This window comes from Myotis lucifugus, unplaced genomic scaffold (genome assembly GCF_000147115.1).
Source record: "Myotis lucifugus unplaced genomic scaffold, Myoluc2.0 scaffold_8, whole genome shotgun sequence".
In the NCBI taxonomy this organism is placed as follows: Eukaryota; Metazoa; Chordata; class Mammalia; order Chiroptera; family Vespertilionidae; genus Myotis; species Myotis lucifugus.
This window is the reverse complement of record NW_005871056.1, coordinates 11,257,157-11,280,027: the sequence shown is the minus strand read 5'-3', so window position 1 is coordinate 11,280,027 and position 22,871 is coordinate 11,257,157. Positions and strand designations below refer to the sequence as shown.

Below are 22,871 nucleotides of genomic sequence, written 5' to 3'. Positions count from 1 at the left end.
ATGCTCTTAAAATCTCGAGTCTAAACAGTTTTAGTTTTTATCACAAAATATCAAATTTTAACAATATTCTACATAAAAGAACTCAGTATATTTCAACTGGTAAGTTTTTTTAACATATGAGGGGAAAATATCTCAATTTCTAGACTTCTGGCAGATGTTTTCATATACAGTAATTAAATCTGTAAACCATTTTGGACACAACTACCTGTCAGATGCAAAATAAAGGTTTTATTTACTACCTCTTATTTATGTATGGATAGTTTTCTTTTTCTCCTTAAAGAAGTATTTATTATGATTTAGAAGGTTCATTCCTTTGTTATTTCATGTTTACAAATTTAAATTTAATTTTTAAATTAATTCATCCTTACCGAAGAATATGCCTTTTATTATTGTTGTTGTTGTTATTATTATTATTATTATTATTTTGTTTTGTTTTGTTAATCCTGACCTGAGGATATATTTTTCATTGATTTTTCATAAAGAGTGGAAGGAAGGGATGGACAATGGGAGAGAGAAACATCGATGTGAGAGAGACATCAGCTGGTTGCCTCCCCCACACACCCTGACCAGGGGCAGGGAGCGAACCCACAACCCAGGTATGTGCCCTTGACTGGGAATCGAACCTGAGTCCCTTTGTTGCCCAGGCCAATGCTCTAACCACTGAAACACACTGGTCAGGGCAATATGCTTTTATTGATTTTAGAGAGGAAGACAGGGGGAGAGAGAGAAACATTGATTGGCTACCTCCTGCACGCTCCCAGACTGAGGATCAAACCCGCAACCTAGGGATGTGCTCTGGCTGGGAATGGAACCCAGAACACTTTAGTGCATGGGACAACACTCCAGTCAACTGAGCCATCTGGCCAGGGCTAAATTTTTTTAAATCAACCTATAAATTCCAATGTCTTAACGGGCATGTAAAAAAAACCCGATTTATTTTATTAGTTATAATCAATGCATTTCTTTTTTTAAATGCTTAAAGAGGGAGGACAGAATACAAAAGAAAAACTACAAAAACAATAACTTATGGCATGACCCAGAAATTCAAGATCAGCTTGTTGGTAAAGACTTATTAACTAAGCAATTACATCAAAAGGATGTGATTGACAGTATATCTGGATTTACTGCTTGTACAGGTTGTGTGAGACAAACACCCTTAATTAATGAGAGTACCAACTTCCACATATGAGAGATTTGGTTTAATCAGTCTTATGTAAAGGCATGCTCTTTATCATAGTACCTAAGAAATAAAGAAAGAAAGAAATATTTAGTTTGTTATGAGTTCCAGGACCAAATAGCTAACAGCATGGCTGCAGATCACCAAAGCCAAAAGAGGATTTATAGGAAGAGGCACCAACTCAATCCAATTTAATTTCACGTATGCAGCAAAGAATATCTATATATATGAAAGTCTAAGCAACCGGCTGTACAACCGCTAGCTATGATTCGCACTGACCACCAGGGCGCAGACGCTCAACACAGGAGCAGCCAAACTGCAGTGACTTGGCAGCTGCGGTTCTCGGGTAATGCACCTGGAACCAGAGAGGAGGGAGCCTGATTCTGGGGTGTGTCACTTGAGAACTGCCCTCTCGCAATCCGGAACCCTCGGGGGATGTTGGAGAGCCCATTTCGGCCCGATCCCCGCAGGCCAGGGCAAGAAACCCCACCGGTGCACAAATCCGTGCACTGGGCCTCTAGTGGACAAATAATTCCAAGTGAAGTAGGAGGATGACCAGAAACTAAAGAAGAGAATGCTTCAAAAAGGAGAGAGTGGTCAACGATATCAAAAAGCTGCTGAAAAGCCATGTAAGAGAAGGACCAAGTCCATTAGACTTAGTGACACAATGTCATGGGCAACACTAGTGAGAGCTGTTGTGCTCTCTCTCTGACCCACTGTGGAGTATGAAGGCAGATTAGAGTGATTTTAGAGTTAAAATAATTAACATGATTAAACGCAATAATAAAGCATCTGGGAAACAAGTCCAGGTAAGAGGTTAGAGTTTATAGCAATTTTTCAACTGTTTTGGTATAAAATCCATCTTACTACTACTGGGATCTTTTCATTTCAGGGCTAAATTACTTTTATCTTGCTACTGAAACTGAAGGGAATCCTAAGTTCTCAATTCACAGATGAAGATCCTCAGGCAACTACTTGTAGGTTAGCAACTATTTAGGGTACAAATGACTATTAGTGGTAGAACTAGGAAATCAAACATCTTAACCTCTGAAGTAGAGATACCAATCACTTCCTCTACCCAAATCCCTTTCTTGGGGAACATGCCTACCCAAAGCTCCCAAAACAGATTTCTCTATAGTGACTACCTACAGTCATATCAAATCAGACTGCAGTGGACATCTGACCCAAGTTTGGCCAGATTCTCTCTCTAAATTGTGCCATAGAAATGAGTCAGATCTTAGAGAGTGAGGGGGCTTTATGATCATGTAGACTCAAAGGCTGTTGTGGGCTTTTTTTTTTTTTTTTTATAAAGCTGTTAACAAGAAATTAAGAGTGTATTTATGAAGAGAAGCCTAAGGAGAGACATGCAGTCTCATCAGACATACAAAAAGAATACAGCCTTGGCCAGGTAACTCAGTTGGTTAAAGTGTTATTAGATATGTCAAGGCTTCGGGCTCAATCCGCGGTCAGGGCACATATAAGATTCAACCAATGAATATGTAAATAAGTGGAACAACAAATCAATGTTTCTCTCGCTCCCTTCCTCTCTCTCTAAAGTCAATCAATAAATAAAAATTTTGAAAGAATACAACAGAATCTCATCACATAGTTTTTCCTTTCCCTTTCATTTTGCAAAGTGAGTAGTTAATGAGAGAAAAAAATTAACTACTCACTTTACAAAATGAATATGAAAAAAAAATAAATACTATTTAAACAGTGAGCACTTACACTCAATGAGCACAGTGAGCATAAGAGTAGGGAGCAATGAATCAGTGAGTATCAGTTCCCATGTGCCTCCGGCAATATCTACTGCTCACTGAGTGGAAGTTTACAGATACAATATATATTTTACCTATACCATGGCCTCAAATGCAAGCCAGTTGTTTTATGTAGAGGTCAACCAAAACAAACCGACTATCCAATATTTTAGTGTATTTTATGAGAAATTAAAGTACTTAAAAAATGACTATTTGAACAGTATCTAGTCTATTATTGTAAGAACCTGACCTCTACTTAAAATACAGCCCCTCTGTAAATGCCTAACAACTTTCTAGCTCTTACTGGCCAAACTGAAGTTCCTGTAATTATACTCCAAGAAGTTCCCTAGGAACTTTCTAATGTCCCTTCCTTTTTCTTTGATCTTTTTGAGTAGGCTTGTGTTCCTAATACTCAGATGTTCCCTAAGGTATCCTCCTACTGTTTACAGAACAGTAAAAGGCAGTAAAGCACTGTGGTTAGAGTTTTAGAATCACCCAAGATCTCTATTGTAATCATGGCTCCATCACTTAATAGTGCTGTGACTTTGGAGACATCATTCAGCCTTTAAGAATCCATTTCTTTATTTGTAAAATGGAGGTAATGCTACCTATACCTCACAATCCCGTTCTGAAGATTAAATGAGATAATGTATATTAAGTACTTGGTTGGTATAGACTGACATAATTACCAATAGTAATTATTAGATGGAATTCCTGCTGAATTCAATCTGTCTTATAGCTTTTTCCTATGGCTCCATCAATAGCTCTCATTTCCATACTTTTATAAAACTTTGTAAAACTTATGCAAATTAACAAATTCACTAACAAGTAGGGTCTGTATGAATCACAGACTGCTTTTCTATGTTTCCTAGACTCACAAAGTTAATTAACTATTCCTAGATCAGTTTTGGGGCCAAATAACAATATTCCCAATGGTGCCATATTAACTTGAAAAATGTTATACATTCTTCCCACCCCCTAAAGTATTCTTCTTTCCAAATTTATTTTAAATAGTGAGCTTTTACTATGTAAGTTTCATTTAAGAATAAAGAGCTGCCCTAACTGGTTTGGCTCAGTGGATAGAGCGTCAGCCTGCAGACTCAAGGGTCCCAGGTTCGATTCCAGTCAAGGGCATGTACCTTAGTTGCGGGCACATCCCCAGTAGGGAGTGTGCAGGAGGCAGCTGATCGATGTTTCTCTCTCATCGATGTTTCTAACTCTCTATTCCTCTCCCTTCCTCTCTGTAAAAAAAGTCAATAAAATATATTTAAAAAAAGAATAAAGAGCTATAAAGATTATAACTCATGTTCATGAAAATAACTCATAGCAAATAAAAAATGCTGACATTTCTACTTTTTGAGAGCTACGGCTCTTAAATCCTTTAGAAAATTTATATTGGTCATAAGAATGGATTTTTAAAAACTGCATCTTAAAATAACTCAAAGTTCATTTTAGATCAAATTCTCAAAGCCTATTATCTTGCTTTTTGTTAAGACTATTTTTAAAAACTGGTACTTTAAAACTTTCATATCTGCCTTTTCATAGAGGTGTATATAGGGAAATGGCCACTGGATCAACTGGTGGTAAACAGATACTTTATATTTGGATAGTATGTAACAGCTTTCAAAATATTCTTAAAGGTATTTCACTTAATTCTTACATCAGATGAGTCAACATGTTAACTTTTATTTCCATTTTATAAAAATAAAATTCAAGGTCAGTAAAGTAATCACATATGACAATTAGGACCTAAATTTTCTGACTTCTACTTTAAAACCCTTTGCACTTCACCACATTGCCTCTCACTTGATCATTTACCATACTGTATAATTGGGATCTGAATAACAGTTATTGTCAAGAGGAAAGAAAAGAACATTAAAATGGGGGACAGTGGATAAAACAGAAAAAGTTTTAATTATATTTTGTGCTTAAGAAGGGGTTTTAGTATACCAATACTTAATTTTTTAAGAATTTAACCAAAGAGAATGCTTGAGAGGTTATGAGGAAACACTTTATTTGCAAATATCTGTGGATGTGTGCGCAGCACTTTTTTCTTGTCTTAAACTTCTGTTTGAGTCACAGTAGCAAATTATAGCTTCTTCTAGAGAGGAAGAATTCTGCTTGCAATTATGCCTTCGGGAAATGGTTTCACAATCCTTACCATATTTTATAAATAAATAAGGTTATTAAAAAAGGGTTCCTTTTAGCTAGAAATAACAATTTCTAAGAGAAATTCAGATTTTTCAAAACCAAACAGAAAGTTAAGATACATGGCTAACCCTGGCCAGAATGGTTCAGTTGGTTGGAGCGCTATCCCATACACTGAAAGGTTGAGGGTTCGATCCCCAGTTGGGGTGTGTACAGGAGACAACTGATCGATGTTTCTCTCTCACATTGATGTTTCTCTCTCTTGCTCCCTCTCCCTTTCTCTCTCTCTAAAATCAATAGAAACATATCCTTATGTGAGGATTTTTTAAAAAAGAAAAGATACATGGCTAAATATCCATCTTTACTCACATATAGAATCTGTAAGACCTCTTATTTTGGCAAGAGGAAAGAAGAGCTTTAAAAAGAGTAATGGACCCCTTTCAAATTAAAAAAATAAAAGGTGAACAATAGGAAGGATGGGTGTGAAAATAAAGGTACTGTCTGGTGAGCTCAAGCATGGTTTGAATTAATAGCATTTTCCTAAGCCTAGTTAACTAGAGAATAAAGTAAAGCATCCAGGTCTGACAGATGAAATCACAGACATCTAGGGATTCTCCTCAAAGTCAGAGTCAATAAAACATGTTCTTCCTTTAAAACTTTTCCCCATCTGAAAAAGCTTTAATAATTTGTCACTGTAACTGAAACAAAACTAAGGAAGGGGGAAAATGCCCCCCTAATATAACCTTCCCAAACTCATATATGCACACACAGATGTATTATTCCTGAATTCATGTGGTAAGGAATTTCCTTCTAACTATATATTACCCAAAGGTCTATACTATTTGGTGCCAGAATTTAAAATAAGGTATAAGCTCTATGTATATGAATTAGTATAATTTGTTTTTCATTCATTTTCTTTGTGTGATAATCTCTTACACCACTTACGTCTTAATATTTACCTGAACCTCTGAATTGGAGTCAATAGGCTGCAGTGAAAACCAAGTTTCTTTACCACTGTGGTTACACAAGTCTTCTTTTTTGATGGCTACTTTTCCTATAGGAAATAAGTAAAACAATGAGGAGACATTTTGTGCAATTCTTAGCACTGTTATATTTAATACTTTGTAGAAATTTTTTAAAAATAATTCATACCTATTAATATTAAAAATACATTTTTATAAAGTATTTTTCTATATTTTAAAGATTGAAAAGTGCTAATTTTTCCTTGCCCCTTGGCAAGCCCTTCTCTGGGTCATTTTGAATTAGGGGACTAGACAAAAACTCAGTTGTATTTACATGCAATTGCATTTTTTAGTACTTATTACACTCATGTTTTCACCCAAAGTACAATCAGTGCAAAAAGCAATGTATAATGATAGTACAAACTGATCCTTCTAATTCTTTAATGCTATGAATAAACCATGTTTGATATTTACATTTAATAAGAGTTTATAAGCCCAAACTAAGAGAAAAAGAAAAACATCATACATCACTGACAATATTGAAAATTAAGGGAGATTAAAGCAAAGATATTAAAAATTTGCTTTTATCAAAATATTGCAAGCACTGCTTATGCTGCTTAAATGCATATAAAAAAAAATCAAGGCAGCTCCTTAAAGAGTTTCTACCTCTCAGAGAAAGATACAGTACAATGAATAAAGTATCATGAAGAGGAAGAAACAGAAATGTTCTTATTATAATGAAGTATTTGCCATGTTGGTGCAAAGCATTTCCTTCCTCAATTCAAGTTTTAAGAAGTAGACATAGTTTTGCATATGACTGACAACTTATTCGAAGATTCTACACAAAACTTCAACAAAGTATATGCACTAAAAGTAAAAAAGAGTTCACTTTCTTTTCTTTAAATAAGAATTTTCGTTTTAAGTGCCCTAATTATACTTAAAGGGTATCTTTCACTTATGACCTATCTTGGTCTTTTAGTTCAACATTTGAAAATTTTTAGAAAATAGTATGTCAGTTTTTGTGTTTCAAGTGAAAAGGAAAAGCATGACAACAAAACAAACAGAAAAACTATCTTTAAAATTTTATTCTGAAATTAGATCGTGGTGATGGTTGCACAACTCTGTTAATATACTAAAAACAACTGAGTTATGGTATGTGAATTACACCTCAATAAAGATGTTATTAAAAATTTAACTGTATTAAAAATTTTGATAAGCTTAGCTTCATATCATGACTGGAACTCAAGCCACAGACTACCTATATATGTAGGTATAATTTTAAGAAAATAATTAAAATACACAGCCACATATATTTTCACGAGAGTGGCAACTGTATTATTAGACAACCTAAAAGAGAGCTATTGAAAATTCAGTAGCTATATTTATTAACACTTGTAAAATTTAAAAATAAATTAGCTCTCGCAACAAGCATAAATCTTTCCAACTTTCTTTTAAATATATTGGATGAAATCTAATGTGAAGCCCAAAATCTTCGTGTAAATATATAACTCATTCAAATCTTGTAGGAAATGACACTAGGAAAATAATATATTTCAGCCTTTTGGGGGATTGTATTTAAGATATAAATTAATGGAAAAAAAAGAAATTCTTCCAGTACTAAATATACAGATTACAAGCCAAGTACAGAATTCAAGCACTAACTGGAACACCTAAATTTTCTTCATGCTGCTGAGGAGTTTAGGTTAAGAGCCAAATCATATAAATCTCTTGATATGTTTTACCTATAGATTTTATCAAATTCCTGGTAAATTAATATAATACCAAGAATGGTTTAGGATACAGAATTATGACAAAGTATTCAATATTGTTTCATCACATATGACAAAGATGATCACAATTCTATCAAGTGGATCACTTACCATTGATTTCACACCAGATATAAACATTAAGGCAATATATAACAGCTTAATACATATATATGTAAATATACGCATACATACAGAAATAGATCTTATATGTCCTAAGCTGAAGTTCATATATTTTGAGGACCACTCACCTCTGTCTTTAAGAATCTTAGTAACTATGAATATTTTGTGTACTCTTCCCAGAAAAATGCACAGATATTATCTGGCATAGAATTTTAAGAGGGTTTACCCACCATCCAGAAACTCGCTGGTCCAGTCCTGGTTAAGATCCCTATTCTTGCCCTGTCCAGTGTAGATCAGTTGGTTGAGTGTTGTCCTGTGCTCTGAAAGGTTACGGGTTCGATTCCAGGTCAAGGCACATACCCAGGGTCAATCCCCAGTCAGGGTATGTGCAGCAGGCAACTGATTGATGTTTCTCTCTCACATGGATATTTCTCTCTCTCCCTTCCTCTCTCTAAAATAAATAAAAATATTTTTTTAAATCCCTATTCTACAATTTCCAGGATTTTTAATTTCATCATTTATGAATATGTATGTAGGTGTACCATGTGTAATATATACAAATATCACTAAAGCAAGCCCCAAAATTTAAAATAGGGCTTTTAAAAACGTTTATTTAGAAATTTACTGGTTTGATTCATTTACACATTCAACAAATAATCACAGTGGCACTGTGATTTAAATGGTGATTTGATTTCCAGACTCTCCTAACCAAAGTCTACTTAACCAATAATGCATATAAAAACTATAGTAGGAATCTACCTGTTCTATTTATGACTCACAACTCCATCACTGGAAATAAATCTTGACTTACAGGTGCCTTTCCAAAAGAGAATCCTCTTAGTTCACAAGATAAAAAAAAAAAAAATCCCAGAAGCAAGTGTCCTCTTTCTCCTATTTCATATCTTGTGTATCCACGGTACTCACTGTCATGAAAGAGTTGAATGGTTCTTGTGTTCTGAGACAGAAACCCTTCTCTGACTAGCCGCATAAATAAGCCATTCAAAAATTGAGAAAAACCTGCAATTTTATTGCCAGCTCTTATTCTATATATCAAATTCCTTTCTAAAGAGAGGTCAGTTTCTGAAATGCAAAGGTTTAGTTGCACAACATTAGCCAGCCTGAAGAAGCAGTGACAAGTACATGATCACAAGTACATGACAGAGGGAAATAAAGGAAATATTTGAAGTCATTAGGTATTAGGATACCTGCAACATATTCAGCACTTTCTTAGGCAATTTAACATGAAAAAGTCATTAGTTCTAGGGAATCAAGAGAGGAAAGGGAAGGGAAGAGGAAGATAAAGAGAAAGAGGGAGAGAGAGAGAGGGAGGAAAGGAGAGAGGGAGGAAGAAAAGAGGGAGGGTAAAGGGCAAGGGAATGTGGAAGAGGGAGAGATATGGGAAGGAGAAGTTGAAATACAAAAAAGGCCCAAAAAACCCTCATCTTTCTTACTTGTTTTGAGCTACCCTTAATTAAACTGGTTAGATGGCAAGTAGTGATTGTAAAAGGCAGGCAGCCTGATACAGTTGAAAGAGCACTGAGAAAGACAAGCCAGCATTTACTGAACATTCACCAGACAGTAGATATTCTTTCATATTTTCTGGTTATTCTTCATAACAATCTTGTGTGTAGAGGGTATAATCATCATCTTACAGATGAGGAAATCTTAATGATATTTAAAAACCTGCCTTAGATTCTAACAAGTCCTAAGCCAGAATTCAAAACCAAGGTACCCCTGTCCATGTTCCTTCCAACACAGACATTCATTTAGTAGCATAGTGTCAGTTCTGTTACTTGTTAGCTATGTGATCTTGGGTTATTTATTTAAATGTTACCTCTCATTTACCTCCTCTGTATTAGAAACAACTTTTAGCTCTAATGATGTTAAAAACCTGTTCTGTGCCTCTAATGGTCCCAAAGATTGTTTTAGTTTACTGTTCACTGTTTTAAACAAAGTTAACTCATTACTTCACTGGCCATGAAATCACCAACCTCAAAAATAATAACAATGATCACACAGGAGCAACTACCCAACAAATTATTTATAGGTAATATTGCATTTCCTCACTGTCCTGACAAACTCATAGAAAGAGCTTAGATCACATACACCCACACACTAGGTACTGTATTAGTTCCTTAAAATAAGACGAGAGGAAACACAAAAAGAAATGAAGGAACTGTGGGCAAAGAAACCATCTTTTTTTGGTCTCTAAGTAAAACCAAAAAAGGATTCTTAGCTTTCCAGCAGCACTTCTCTGCAGCACTTTCTCGCCGTCTGTAAACACTATGTTATATTTGGGCCCCATTTTTAGACAAAGCATATTCTTAGAAATTTCATCCTGATACAGATCACCAACTGGCAAAATCTCGACAGTCCCAGTCTTATTTGGACACCAGGAGAAATGGCTGAAATAGTAGATAAAAGTAATGACAAGTGTGACTGCCTATACAAGATGAAATAGGACCAGAAGACTGAATAAATTCTGGCAGATAGTCAATAGCAGCAATTCAGTCAATGGCAATATAACAATGCCTCATTTTTTAGGGTTTAGGTGGGTACACTTTGGTCTCCATGGTAGACTTGTATGTTAATGGTCTCCTTGGTGTATGCCATTGTAGAGTCCTCTCCAGCACAAACCCTGGGTTTGACCATGTCACTTGCTTTTGCCAAAGGAACATCAGCAAATGTGATACAAACAGAGGCTTAATAAGCAGCTGTGCATTTGGGCTTATTATCCTCTTGGAACCTACATGATGTGGAGAGGAAGGCCCAGATAATAGCCAGTACTAGCCATGAGACATATGAGTCAGATGGTTCAGCCCAGTCAATCTGCACATTAGTGACCCCAGGTGAGACCAGCAGAAGAACCACCCAGTTCGGCTCCACCCTAATTGACAGACTACAAGATCATAAGCAAATATATGGTTGCTGTATCAAGCCACTAAGTATTGGAGTGGTTTATTACTTAGCTATAGATAACTGATACAGTACCTATGCAAACAGACACCAAAGTGCAATCCCAGGCAAATTTTAAACAGTAGGTTTGACTTAAGAGCCAAATGCCAGCAGAAATTACAATTTAAAGAGCTGGAAAAGAACTATCTTAATCTCAGCCTTATTTTATGAACTAGGCCTAAGAAGATAAAGTGGCTTAAGGTCATACAGCTAATTAGTTGATAGTCAGGAATGGAATTCACATCTCCAATATCCTAGTAAAATTCTCTTATCAAATATCATCCCAAATCCAGGGGAAAGAAAAAAAGTCACCAGAGCCTACTAAGATAACTGCAGTTTACTTGTTTAAGCCTAGAATCCTCTGAAAACAAAAATAACTAAAAAATTCACATTAGGAGGTAAAATATGTTTTAATTTAAATGTTATTAGGATATTCATTGGAACTGGAAATACATTCTTGCTTCCTTTCTTTTTAAATTTATCTATTTTGTCAGTTTATTTTGTTTACTAGATTCCACATATAAGTGAGATCATGTGATACTTGTCTTTCTCTGGCTGGCTTATTTCACTTAGCATATTACTCGTCAGGTCCAACCATGCTGTTGCAAATGGTAAGAGTTCCTTCTTTTTTATAGCTGCATAATATTCTTGCACAAAGTTTTTCTTTTGTCTTTTTCTCAGTTTTTAAGAGAAGACACTATACCTTAAGACAATATATCATACTTTTAAAGCCTCAATTTTACAATTTCCTTTCTTTGTGTAAAATGGTTCCTAAGACTCAAGTTTTTAATTAATCCCTAATCAATCTTTTACACTAACTGTTCCTGGCATATAAAATGCCTAATATAAAAATTTATGCCCCATATTTATAACAGTTATTACTTCTGGGAAAGGTATTAGAAGGCGGGGGGGTTCAGTGGTCAAAATTAATTAGGATTATCTCGAGTACTATAATTAAAATTTTTTAATTGTGTTTTTTTTAATGTTTAATATTTTTATTGATTTCAGAGAGGAAGGGAGAGGGAGAGAGAGAGAGAAAGAAACATCAATGATGAGAGAATCATTGATTGGCTGCCTCCTGCATGCCCCCTACTGGGGATCGAGCCCACAAACCCAGGCATGTGCCCTTGATCAGAATTGAACCTGGGACACTTCAGTCCGCAGGCCAGCACTCTATCCACTGAGCCAAACTGGTTAGGGCTAAAATTTTTTTACAAAAAAGAAAAATATCCATGTTACTTATACAATTAAAAACAAACAAGCTCTTAATTATGTGATCAGTACACATTCTCAGATCTCTAATTCAAATTTCATTTCCAGAAAATGGTATCGCACTGTTTAATCTATAATTAGACAACTCAGAGTTATAAAATAATTGAAGGAACTCAATTTCAAGTAACTCAAAATAAAAATAAATCACCAAATTTTATGAGCTAATGACAAAAGAAAATATGTCGAACTATAAAAATGTAAATATTTATAAATGAAAATAGCAAGACCATTTTCCAACTTTAAAAGTGTACATATGGCCCTGGCCGGGTGGCTCATTTGGTTGGAGCACTGTCCCTATACACTAAAGGAACTGAGGGTTCAATTCCAGGTCAGGGCACATACCCAGGTTGCAGGTACAATCCTATATCAGGGAGCACACAGGAGGCAACTGATCAATGTTTCTCTCTCTTCCTCTCTCTCTCTCTAAAAATTAATAAACATATCCTCGGGTGAGGGTTTAAAACAGTATACATATGTACTGTGTTTACTTTAATAATAATTCCTATGTGTAAAAGGAAAAAAATTCCCATTAAATGTATAAATGTTATCTATTACTAAGAATAAACTTATTTGAAAAAAGCTCTCATTCCAAGTTCATGGTTTTCTGATACCAACCCACAAAGAATTGATTTTTACTTAAAATTAATTTTTACTTTGAAACACGCAAAAAGACACACACAAAGGCAACTTTTGAAAATCATGAACTTCAACTAAAGGCCTTTTCAAGAAACACTATATGATAACTATATTATGTGTAAACAGACAATGAAAATTACAAATTATTTTCTTAAGACATAGTCTCTAATAATCACCAACAGCCTCATCCTAGTCTACCTCTCTCTAGTTGCTGACATTAAATCTCCTTGCTTCCACTGATAATAGTCTCTCTTATCTCTTTCTACCTTCCTAATACCTTATCAATCTTTTTAAAATATATATATTTTATTGGTTTTTTACAGAGAGGAAAGGAGAAGGATAGAGAGTTAGAAACATTGATGAGAGAGAAACATCGATCAGCTGCCTCCTGCACACCCCCTACTGGGAATGTGCCCGCAACCAAGGTACATGCCCTTGACCGGAATCGAACCTGGGACCCTTCATTCCGCACGCCGACACTCTATCCACTGAGCCAAACCAGTTAGGGCCACCTTATCAATCTTTACTGAAGCCTCATTTTCCCTGAAACACACTCCTTATCTTCTCCTGAGGAAATTTCATTCATTCCAGCAGAGGCTTCAAGTATCACTTAATACTAATGACTCTCAAATCCACATTTCCAGCTCTTTTCTCTAAGCTTCAGATCTGCATTCCAGTCAACCAAAGATGTTCCACCAAGATGTTCCCCAGGTAATACAAATTTAACTTGCCTTAAACCAAAAGCATCCTCTCCCCTTCCCATTCTCCACTCAAAACTGAATGCTCCTGTCCTGGCCAGTGTGGTCAGTGGTTAGAGCAGCAGCCTACGCATCGAAGAATCACGGGATCGATTCCCTGTCAAGGGTACATACCTGTGTTGCAGGTTCAATCCCTGATCTTTGTTGGGGGGCATGAGGGAGGCAACCAAATCGATGTGTCTCACATTGATGCTTCTCTTTCTCCTCCCTCTTTTTCTTTTTCTCCCCCTCTCTCCCTCCCTTCCACTCTCTAAAAAAATCAATGGAAAAAATATCCTCGAGTGAGGATAAACAAACAAACAAACAAACAAAAACTGAATGCTCCTACTGGGTTCCTTATACCAGTTAACTGTAGCCATACTAACAAGACATTTTCAGCTCTTTCTCTTCTCACATCCTCTTTGCCCCCTTAGTCCCTAAATCCTATTTGAAGCAACTCCTGTGAAGTACATTTCCTCATTTGCATTTCCACTGCCATCACCCTACCCATCTCATTTGGTAACAGCCTTCTGGTTGGTCTCTCTGCCTCTAATCTCTCTAATCTAAACTATAAACTATATAGTATATGTGTATATATATTTACTTAATATATATATTTAAAAATATGTGTATATATAGCTATATATAATTACATATAATACTTTAAATATGTAATCAATAGACTGAGTTTATAGTTTGAAAGTTACTGTTGTAGGAAGTTGTAAAACTATAAAAGTATATATGTACTAGAGGCCTGATGCACGAAATTCGTGCCAGGGTAGGCCTTCCTTCCCCCAGCTGCTGGCACCAGCTTCCCTCTGGCACCCAGGACCCAGGCTTCCCTAGCAGCCCTGGCTTCGTCCGGAAGGTCGTCCAGAAGGATGTCCATTCTAATTAGCATATTACCCTTTTATTATTACAGATATACAGCTATATGTAATTTTTAAAAGGTTCCTTATTCTTAAGAGGCTCAACACTACTGTCTATAGAATAAGGTTCAAATTCCTTAGCACAGCTTTTAGGGTCCATCACAACTTTACCCCAATTATTATTCCCATCTTCTACCATCCTCCTCTTAGTAATTTATATACTCCAGCAGATACACCACAAATATGATTCAACTTTTCTCCTCTGCTTCTGTCAATCCCTATTTCCTTGAAACATCTTCCTACCTAAGTAGTCTGTTAATCTTCCACCAAACAAAATGAACTGTTCTCCCCTCTCTGCCCCCAAATACTTTGTTCATACCTCTAGCACTGAACCTATCATAATATATTAGTATTAGAGTACAAGTCTGCCTCTGATAGCCTGAGTCCTATTCATCTTAACATTCCCATCCATTGTATGCCACATATAAGTGTGTATAAATGTTTATTTAATTTAATTGAGGATGAAGCCTCAGGGGTGATCTATAATTAAGGGTTTGCTAGAGAGAGGAGAATATGCATGGAGGAAAAAGAAGTCAGAAGAAAGACAACTAGAAAAAAACAATGTCATTAAACTGTTTTTTTCCTTGGCAATCTAAAGAGTGAAATGTGACGGATGCAGATGAGGATTAAAAAACCGCTTTTTGTGACAGAAAAAGTATTGCTATGAATATAGCTGACAAGAGTTAACATATTTAACAAATAAAGATACATAAGAATAACTAAAAGATATAACTCCAGCAAATATAAAATGGGTAAAAAATGAGCAACTAACTCATAAAAGAAAAATGAAAGACAAAAAAATTCCCCAAATTCACTAATAATCAGAAAAATACAAGTTAAAAAATTAAATATTAATTTTTCACCTATCAAATTGTAAAATGTTTTCAATGACAATATCCAGAAGGATGAGGATATGAAATGGTTATGCCCATGCATGTCCGGGGGTAATGTAAATTAGTACAATATTTCTGGGACCAATGTAAAAACATATATAGAGGAAATCCTAAAAATATTCATACCCTTTGCCTCAGTATTTTCACTTCTAAAAATTTATACTAAAAAAATGGACATACAAAAATATATGCACAAGGATGTTCACAGCAGCACCATTTAGAGCACCAAAAATCTGGAATCATAGATGTTTACCAACAAAGAAGCAGTTAAAATAATACATTCCTATGCAAAAGATATTATATAACAAATATTTTTAAAACATATTTACTAACACAGGAAAAAGATCATACCTTGCTATTAAATGAAAAAGAAAAAAACTGAACATAGAATGGAATACAAAATGGGAAGAAATATACAAATTCTTAACTATGTATAGTTATTCCTGTGCAGAGTCATTATTAGTCACTAAGATTATGTAATAGTTTTAAAATTAAGAAAAACTATGTTGTTTTTAAGGTTACTTGATTTTCCCTAAATGATTTTTGCAAACTTAAAGGAAGAATATAGACCATTTGTTAAAAAGAGTTCAATAGCAAAGCAGAAACAAATGGTGGTTAAGAGAACTAAGTCGAATAAGCTTAATCATTTAAACTGTAGGAGACTTGAACATATTTCAAATCAGAAAGGAGAGATGCTAATGATGAAATTCAGGATACTAAAAGGGAAGAGAATAATACATGTAAATTATAGACCTCTACCTGTTATTAAAATACAAAGATACTGGTACAAAGATCATGAATGTGACACATATGTAGTCCACTGAGGCTCAGACAATTATTTAAGAAGTAGAGTTATTGGTCACCAATATAAACAGACATAAAACATATTATCATATTAGAGTGAATTAATTAGTTCTATTAGAAAAACTTCAAAAACAGAAGTTCTTTGGGGTATCAAATACTGTGATCTTAGTATAAAACATTCTTGAGCCGAAACCGGTTTGGCTCAGTGGATAGAGCGTCGGCCTGCGGACTGAGGGGTCCCAGGTTCGATTCCGGTCAAGGGCATGTACATGGGTTGCGGGCACATCCCCAGTAGGAGATGTGCAGGAGGCAGCTGATCGATGTTTCTCTCTCATCGATGTTTCTGGCTCTCTATCTCTTTCCCTTTCTCTCTGTAAAGAATCAATAAAATATATATTTTAAAAAAAAAAACATTCTTGAACCATTTAACATAATACGTACTGAACATTTACTAAATGTAAGACACTCTGTGAGCAATAGCCTCTGCTCCATAAATATCATATTCAACTAGATATTAAACAACAAACTGATGAACAAGATATTAAACAACAAACTGATGAACAAGCATAATGAGTACTTTGGAGAGGGACCCATCAAGTATAAGGAAACATAGGACACCATGACCAGGAGGGATCAAATTAAAAATCAGATGAACAAATGAACATGAAGACTAGAGAAAAGGATTAGAAATGCTGAGCATATATTATTGTTGTTTACAACACTTTATACTTAGAGAAAGAATGAACATAAAAACCACTGTTGTGATTAAAGATAATTATGAGTAGTAATTATCTTTACTTACCTATACGAAGGTCTCTTTGTAAAACATTCTTATCATAAACATAGAAAGACAAATACTGGAAAGTTCTTGGAATCTCAAAGTAAAATTCTTCACTGAAAAATGGGCTAGAGAGAAAAAGGGGAAAGTTCATTATTATAAATTTAACAGTGTCCTCAAATAATATTTTCAATAAAATTAAATTACACACTAAAAAACTGTAAGAAAAGTTTCAAAAGCTCCAAAATAATTCTCTATGCTAAATTTCAACCAAATACTGTACAAACCAAGTTGAACTCTGAAAGGACCTCAATTGCGAGGTTGAGCTCTGAACACACAGCTTTTCAGGAGTCATGTGAACAGAAGACCCAGTAATTGTCTAGGGTCACGCTCACCTAAAGTGGACACAAATGAGAGCGGAGGACAGTGTCATCATCATCTCAGAAATATGTAAAGCTATATTAATTACAATAATACGTAACACCTAAAATGGGTAATGTCACGTAACACGCTACTTTAAAATATATTTTAAAATATAAAAGTTATTTTTTAAAAAATATATTTTATTGATTTTTTTACAGAGAGGAAGGGAAAGGGATAGAGAGTTAGAAACACCGATGAGAGAGAAACATTGATCAGCTGCCTCCTACACACTCCCTACTGGGGATGTGCCCGCAACCAAGGTACATGCCCTTGACCGGAATCGAACCTGGGACTCGAGTCCGCAGGCCAACGCTCTATCCACTGAGCCAAACCGGTTAGGGCAAAGTTATTTTTTAATCAACTTTACTGAGATATAAATTACATATAATAAAATTCAAAGTATAAAGATTAATTATTTTTGATAAGTTTATAAAGTGTAGCCTCCTTCTCAATTAGGATATGGTAACTATATCCCCAGTTTCCTTATGCTCTTCTGCAGTTACCCTACCATACCTGCTACAGGCAACAAGTGATCTGATTTCTATCACTATAGACCAGTGGTTCTCAACCTGTGGGTCGCGACCCCTTTGAGGCTTGCAATTTCATTTTCTTGATAGTGTCTGTTGAAGAGCAAAAGGCTGAGTTTTTTATGAAATCCAGTTTATCAATTTTTCTCTTCTATGATGAGTATTTTTTGCATCCTAAGTAAATATCTTTGCCTACCCCCAAGTTTCTAAGAGTTTTTCCTATGCAATAGTTTATTTTTACAAGTGCATTTGAAGAATGCTATTTTGATATTTAAATTATTCTGTGAAGACAGAAATCTCTGAAATGCTAGTGGACATCTTGTCAAGCATTCCTCTTTCCTGAGAATGTTTAGTTCAAAGATACTTTGAAAATGTCACCATTAAATGCAATTTCTTTAGGATGTCACAACTTAAAGAGAAGCTAAAATGCAAAGTAAAATGCTCTTTGAGAAGTCATTTCCAAATTTGTCCAGAAAACAGTTGACTCAGCTTTTCAGTTGTTATAATGCCTCATCAACTTTTGTCAATACTTGTTTCACATCAACTGTAACCAAATTCTTAAAAGTTGGTCTGTCAAAATAATTGTCTTCTAATTAGTCTCCACATAGAAATTGATATAATAACAACTATTAGGCAAAGGCATGGCATGTTCAGATATTGTCTCCTTTGTATCATTTTACAAACAATTATAAAATGTAGACTTCCTTTTATATATCATACATCCACACTTGAATATTATTTTTAAAACACATTCTAAAGCCGAATAAGAATAACATGAGACTTATTTACCAAGTAATCTGTGTCACTGTATCATCCCAATCTCAACAATACCTATATTTGGTTGGCCACACCTTTATTTTATAAATAAATAATCAATCAATCCAGTTGAAGAAAACTTTTCAACAAGGTTCGTAAGAAGCAATGACTAGATCATGGATATGACTCCTAAGGAAATTCCTGGTGTGGAGAAGAGGAGCCCCAGGCACAAGTAGTACTGCCAGCCCTCAGCTTGTTTATATATCACCTACTTTTAAAAAGGATTTGGCCCTAGCTGGTTTGGCCCAGTGGATAGAGCGTCAGCCTGCGGACTGAAAGGTCCCAGGTTTGATTCCGGTCAGGGATACATGCCTAGGTTTCAGGTTCGATCCCCAGTAGGGGGCATGCAGGAGATAGCCGATCTCTGTCATCATTGATGTTTCTATCTCTCTCTCCCTCTCCCTTCCTCTCTGATATATATGGATTTGAGTGAGGTAAAGATTTAGGAGCTATAGATTCCATATGTAATTCCCACTTACCTGTCATGAAAACGCTATACACAGACTACCTATAAAAACTGTAATATCCAGAATCCACAAAAGATCTAAGTGGTATCTACTGATTTTTAACTTAACAGCTTATCACAATATGCAAAAGGAAAAAAAAAACACTGAAATGAGCACCATGTGAACAAGTGTTTAGATTCTTTCACACTATTCCACAAGCAAAAATGCTAGGGGACACCTAGAATTGAAAAAGTACTTAGTCTAACTAGTACATAATCTGTATTGAATGACCTAAGATAACCACTGCTAACTTTAAAATATCTTCCAAGTTGACCTAGAAAAATAATTGAAGATGGACAAAAATAATTGTTTTCTCATTTCATTTTCCTCTACACAAATATATGGAAAGGCCAGGTTTAAAAAAAGTAAGCTAATTTTAGTTGCTCATTTACAAGGTTTCATATTAGAAATTACCACAAATATTCAATTTATGAATAATTACTAGTTTTGTATATCACTGATTTTTTGTGTGATATGGAATCAGTATACATTAAGTAACAAATTGAGATTTTAATAGTTTCAGGTCCCAATCTTAGTTTTGCTTCTAACTTCCTTTATTATATGCACAAATTATTAAGCCTTTTGGTGACTTAGTTTCATCATTTATAACATATAAATAACAACAATTCTAATATAACAGACAGGTGATCTATAACTAAAGATATGAAGTGTATTATTTCAAATCTTTTTGAGTTACTAAAGTATTTTCAGCTTTATACAATGTCTTTCTTATGAAGAATTTAATAGACATTCAAAATTATAAATATTGACAATAAAGACATAATGGGGAAAACTTCAGAGGAAAAAAAGGTCAAGTATAAAGGAAAAATATATAAAACTGAATAATATATACGTGACATACAATTTACCTGTCATGATACTCAATATTTCATCCACCACATGTTCATTCCAACAACTCCCACAGGGCCCTTGTTTTGACTCTGCTGTCTGAACAAGGCTGCACCCTTCCAGCTCTGCTCTGCTCTGCACTGCACTGTCCACAAACACTGCCACAGGGCAGAGGTGGCAACTTCAATTTTATGAGTTAGAATTTACTACGATACTCTCAAAGTGCTATTGCATTTTCAAAGATAAGTGGCTTGTATAAACTGTAAGAATTTATTTATTTTTAAGAGAAATACAATAATGACGTTGTTTGAGAAAAGTTCAAATGAATGGACAAAATTCAGCCTAGAGAGTAAACTGAGGTATATGACAGTTGTTTTAAAAAACTTGAGAGTGTCATGTGAAACTTGTTTTCCTGTAATCCAAGGGACATAATTAAGAACAATTAAGAGGAAGATATACTTTGAGGCAATGAAAAGCCACACGAAAGCAAGTAAGCACTGTGTCTAACTTGTTCTCATGGATATATTAATACATAGCTCCCAGCACTTTTTTAGCACATATTAAATTCTTTTATTAGACATTAATTGACTAAAAATAATAGCTTTCTAAGAGTCAAAATATTTCCAAGACCAGACAGGCTGATTAGGAGGCAGTGAACTCCTTGGGTACTGGTACATCATCAAGCAAATGCCAGGGACCACCTGTCAAAGATAACTGTCAGAAGAAAGCAAGCATAAGGCAGTCGAGCTCAATGCCTATTAAGGCTCCTTCAAACTCTGAGACTCTGTAATTCCAAAATTAAATTCAGAAGGTAAAAGAAAAATAAAAGTTTCATATGAAGAAAGTCTTTTTGATGAAGTCTGAAAAGTGTATACAATTTATTAATAAATATATCATATGAACTATAATTTACCAATTTTATACAAACCTTAAAGATTTTTCAACAACTTGAGTACGATAAACTTCTTCCTGATCCAAATTTATGGTGCAGAAACAATCTCTCATTTTGTTGGGTCCAAGATAAGGCAATAAATTTTTTGCTTCACCTGTTGGCATAAAAATTGAAACTGGTGTTAAATATCACCAGCTGCTTCATGCTAAACCTTATACAGGATTAATTCATCCAAAAGAACATAAAAGATGTGGCACAGGAAAAAAAAATTAGTGATTAGAAAAAAAAGATTAACTTGTAAAGGGGTTTGGTGATACTGAGGGAGGAGCTGTGTTTAAAGGGGCGTGTGAGGTCATATTACATCACTGTATCCCTGTTATTAGAAAGGGGCAATCCTCCAACGTGTGCTGTCCATCCCATCCCACCAGCACCAGCTCAAGAACTTGACTCTACAATTAATCCTTCTTTCTTATATTATCAGTAATTTTCCTTTCTAGTAAATCGTTCCCATCAGCACATGAACAAGCTTTGGTATTTCCCAATTTTAAAAAAGCACAAAAAGAAAATCTCCTTTGACTCCACCTCCTCCCTTGTGGTATCATTCCATCTTTAGAGTCCCTTTCACAGCAAAACTTCTTGAAAGCAATTATCTCCAGGCATTCTCTAATTTCTCATCTTCCATTCATTCTTCAACTCTTTCCAATCAGCTTCTAACTCCATGATGACACTGAAACTGTCTCGCCTATTGCCAAGACCAACAGTCATTTCTCTGTCCTCCTACCTGATCTGGCAGCACTATCCTATAAATAAAAGGGTAATATGCAAATAGACTGAACAGCGGAAATGACTGGTTGACATGCACTGACCACCTGGGGGCAGACGCTCAACGCAGGAGCTGCCCCCTGGTGGTCAGTGTGCTCCCACAGGGAGAGCACCGCTCAGCCAGAAGATAGGCTCACAGCTCATGGCTGGAGAGCACATTGGCGGTGGCAGGAGCCTCTCCCGCCTGTGTGGTAGTGCTAAGGATGTCCAACTGAGGGCTTTGCGGGGAGCAGGCCTAAGCTGTCAGTCAGACATCCCCCGAGGGCTCCCGGACTTCGAGAGGGCGCAGGCCAGGCTGAGGGACCCCACCCCTCGCCCCGAGTGCACGAATATCGTGCACCGGGCCTCTAATTTAAAATAAGTTAAAAAAAGTAATACTAACATCCATCCTTAAATTGTCCTCTTTTCTTGGCTTCCACAACTCTGGCTTTCCTCCTACATCACTGGCCCTCTCTCCTGACTTCTCTTCCTCCTCACCTCTAAATCTTACAATGCTTCAGGGCTCTGTTGTGAACCACCTTCTCTTCCTTTCCCAAGCAAACTCCTTCAGTATATGATGTTAATGCTGATGCTTCCCAAATCTACATTTCCAGGTCTGATACCTCTTGTCAACACTAGCTATGAATACCCAAGTGCCTCCTTGGAATCTGTAGAAATCTCAAATTTAACAAGTCCCAGACAAATCATCTGACTTCCTATCTTAAAACAGGCTCTTCCCCCAGTCTACTACCACCTTCCTCTTTTTCTCACCATCCTCCCCAAACCTCCCACCCACACATCAAGTCCATCAACAAGTCCAACAGACCCTCCAAAATAAATCCTAAATCCAACCACTCCTCAATCACCTTCACTGGTTGCACCCTATACTCTACTCAGCATCACAGTGTGATCTTTTAAATACATCATTCAGGTCAGCCACTCCCCTGCTCCAATACCATTCCATTTCACTTAATTTCACTTAATACAATCCCATTTCTAAATTCCCACTGTCATGGTCTAGAGTTAGACAGCCCTACTGAACTGTCTTCTCCTCTCTGACCTTTTCTCCTCCCACTTTCCCCTGTGTTCACCTTCTTTCCATTCAGGAACCATGTCAAGC

At 35.7% G+C, this 22,871-nt stretch overlaps 1 protein-coding gene across 3 annotated transcripts in view; it reads right to left on the bottom strand.

Annotated features, from left to right (window-relative positions):
- RASA2 (RAS p21 protein activator 2) overlaps window positions 1-21,779 on the bottom strand; it is a 95,095-nt gene extending 73,316 nt beyond the window's left edge. For 2 of the 3 annotated variants that reach the window (XM_023749592.1, XM_023749593.1), the window contains exons 1-3: window positions 20,987-21,778; window positions 16,962-17,065; window positions 6,042-6,136 (exon numbers count right to left, since the gene is read on the bottom strand). In XM_023749592.1, coding sequence (XP_023605360.1) covers window positions 6,042-6,136; window positions 16,962-17,065; window positions 20,987-21,114 — 327 coding nt within the window. In that variant the 5' untranslated portion in view covers window positions 21,115-21,778. Of the gene's footprint in view, window positions 1-6,041; window positions 6,137-16,961; window positions 17,066-20,986 lie in introns of all 3 variants that reach the window. The other variant, XM_023749594.1, reaches the window with a different exon arrangement.
- Window positions 21,780-22,871: the final 1,092 nt, after the last annotated feature.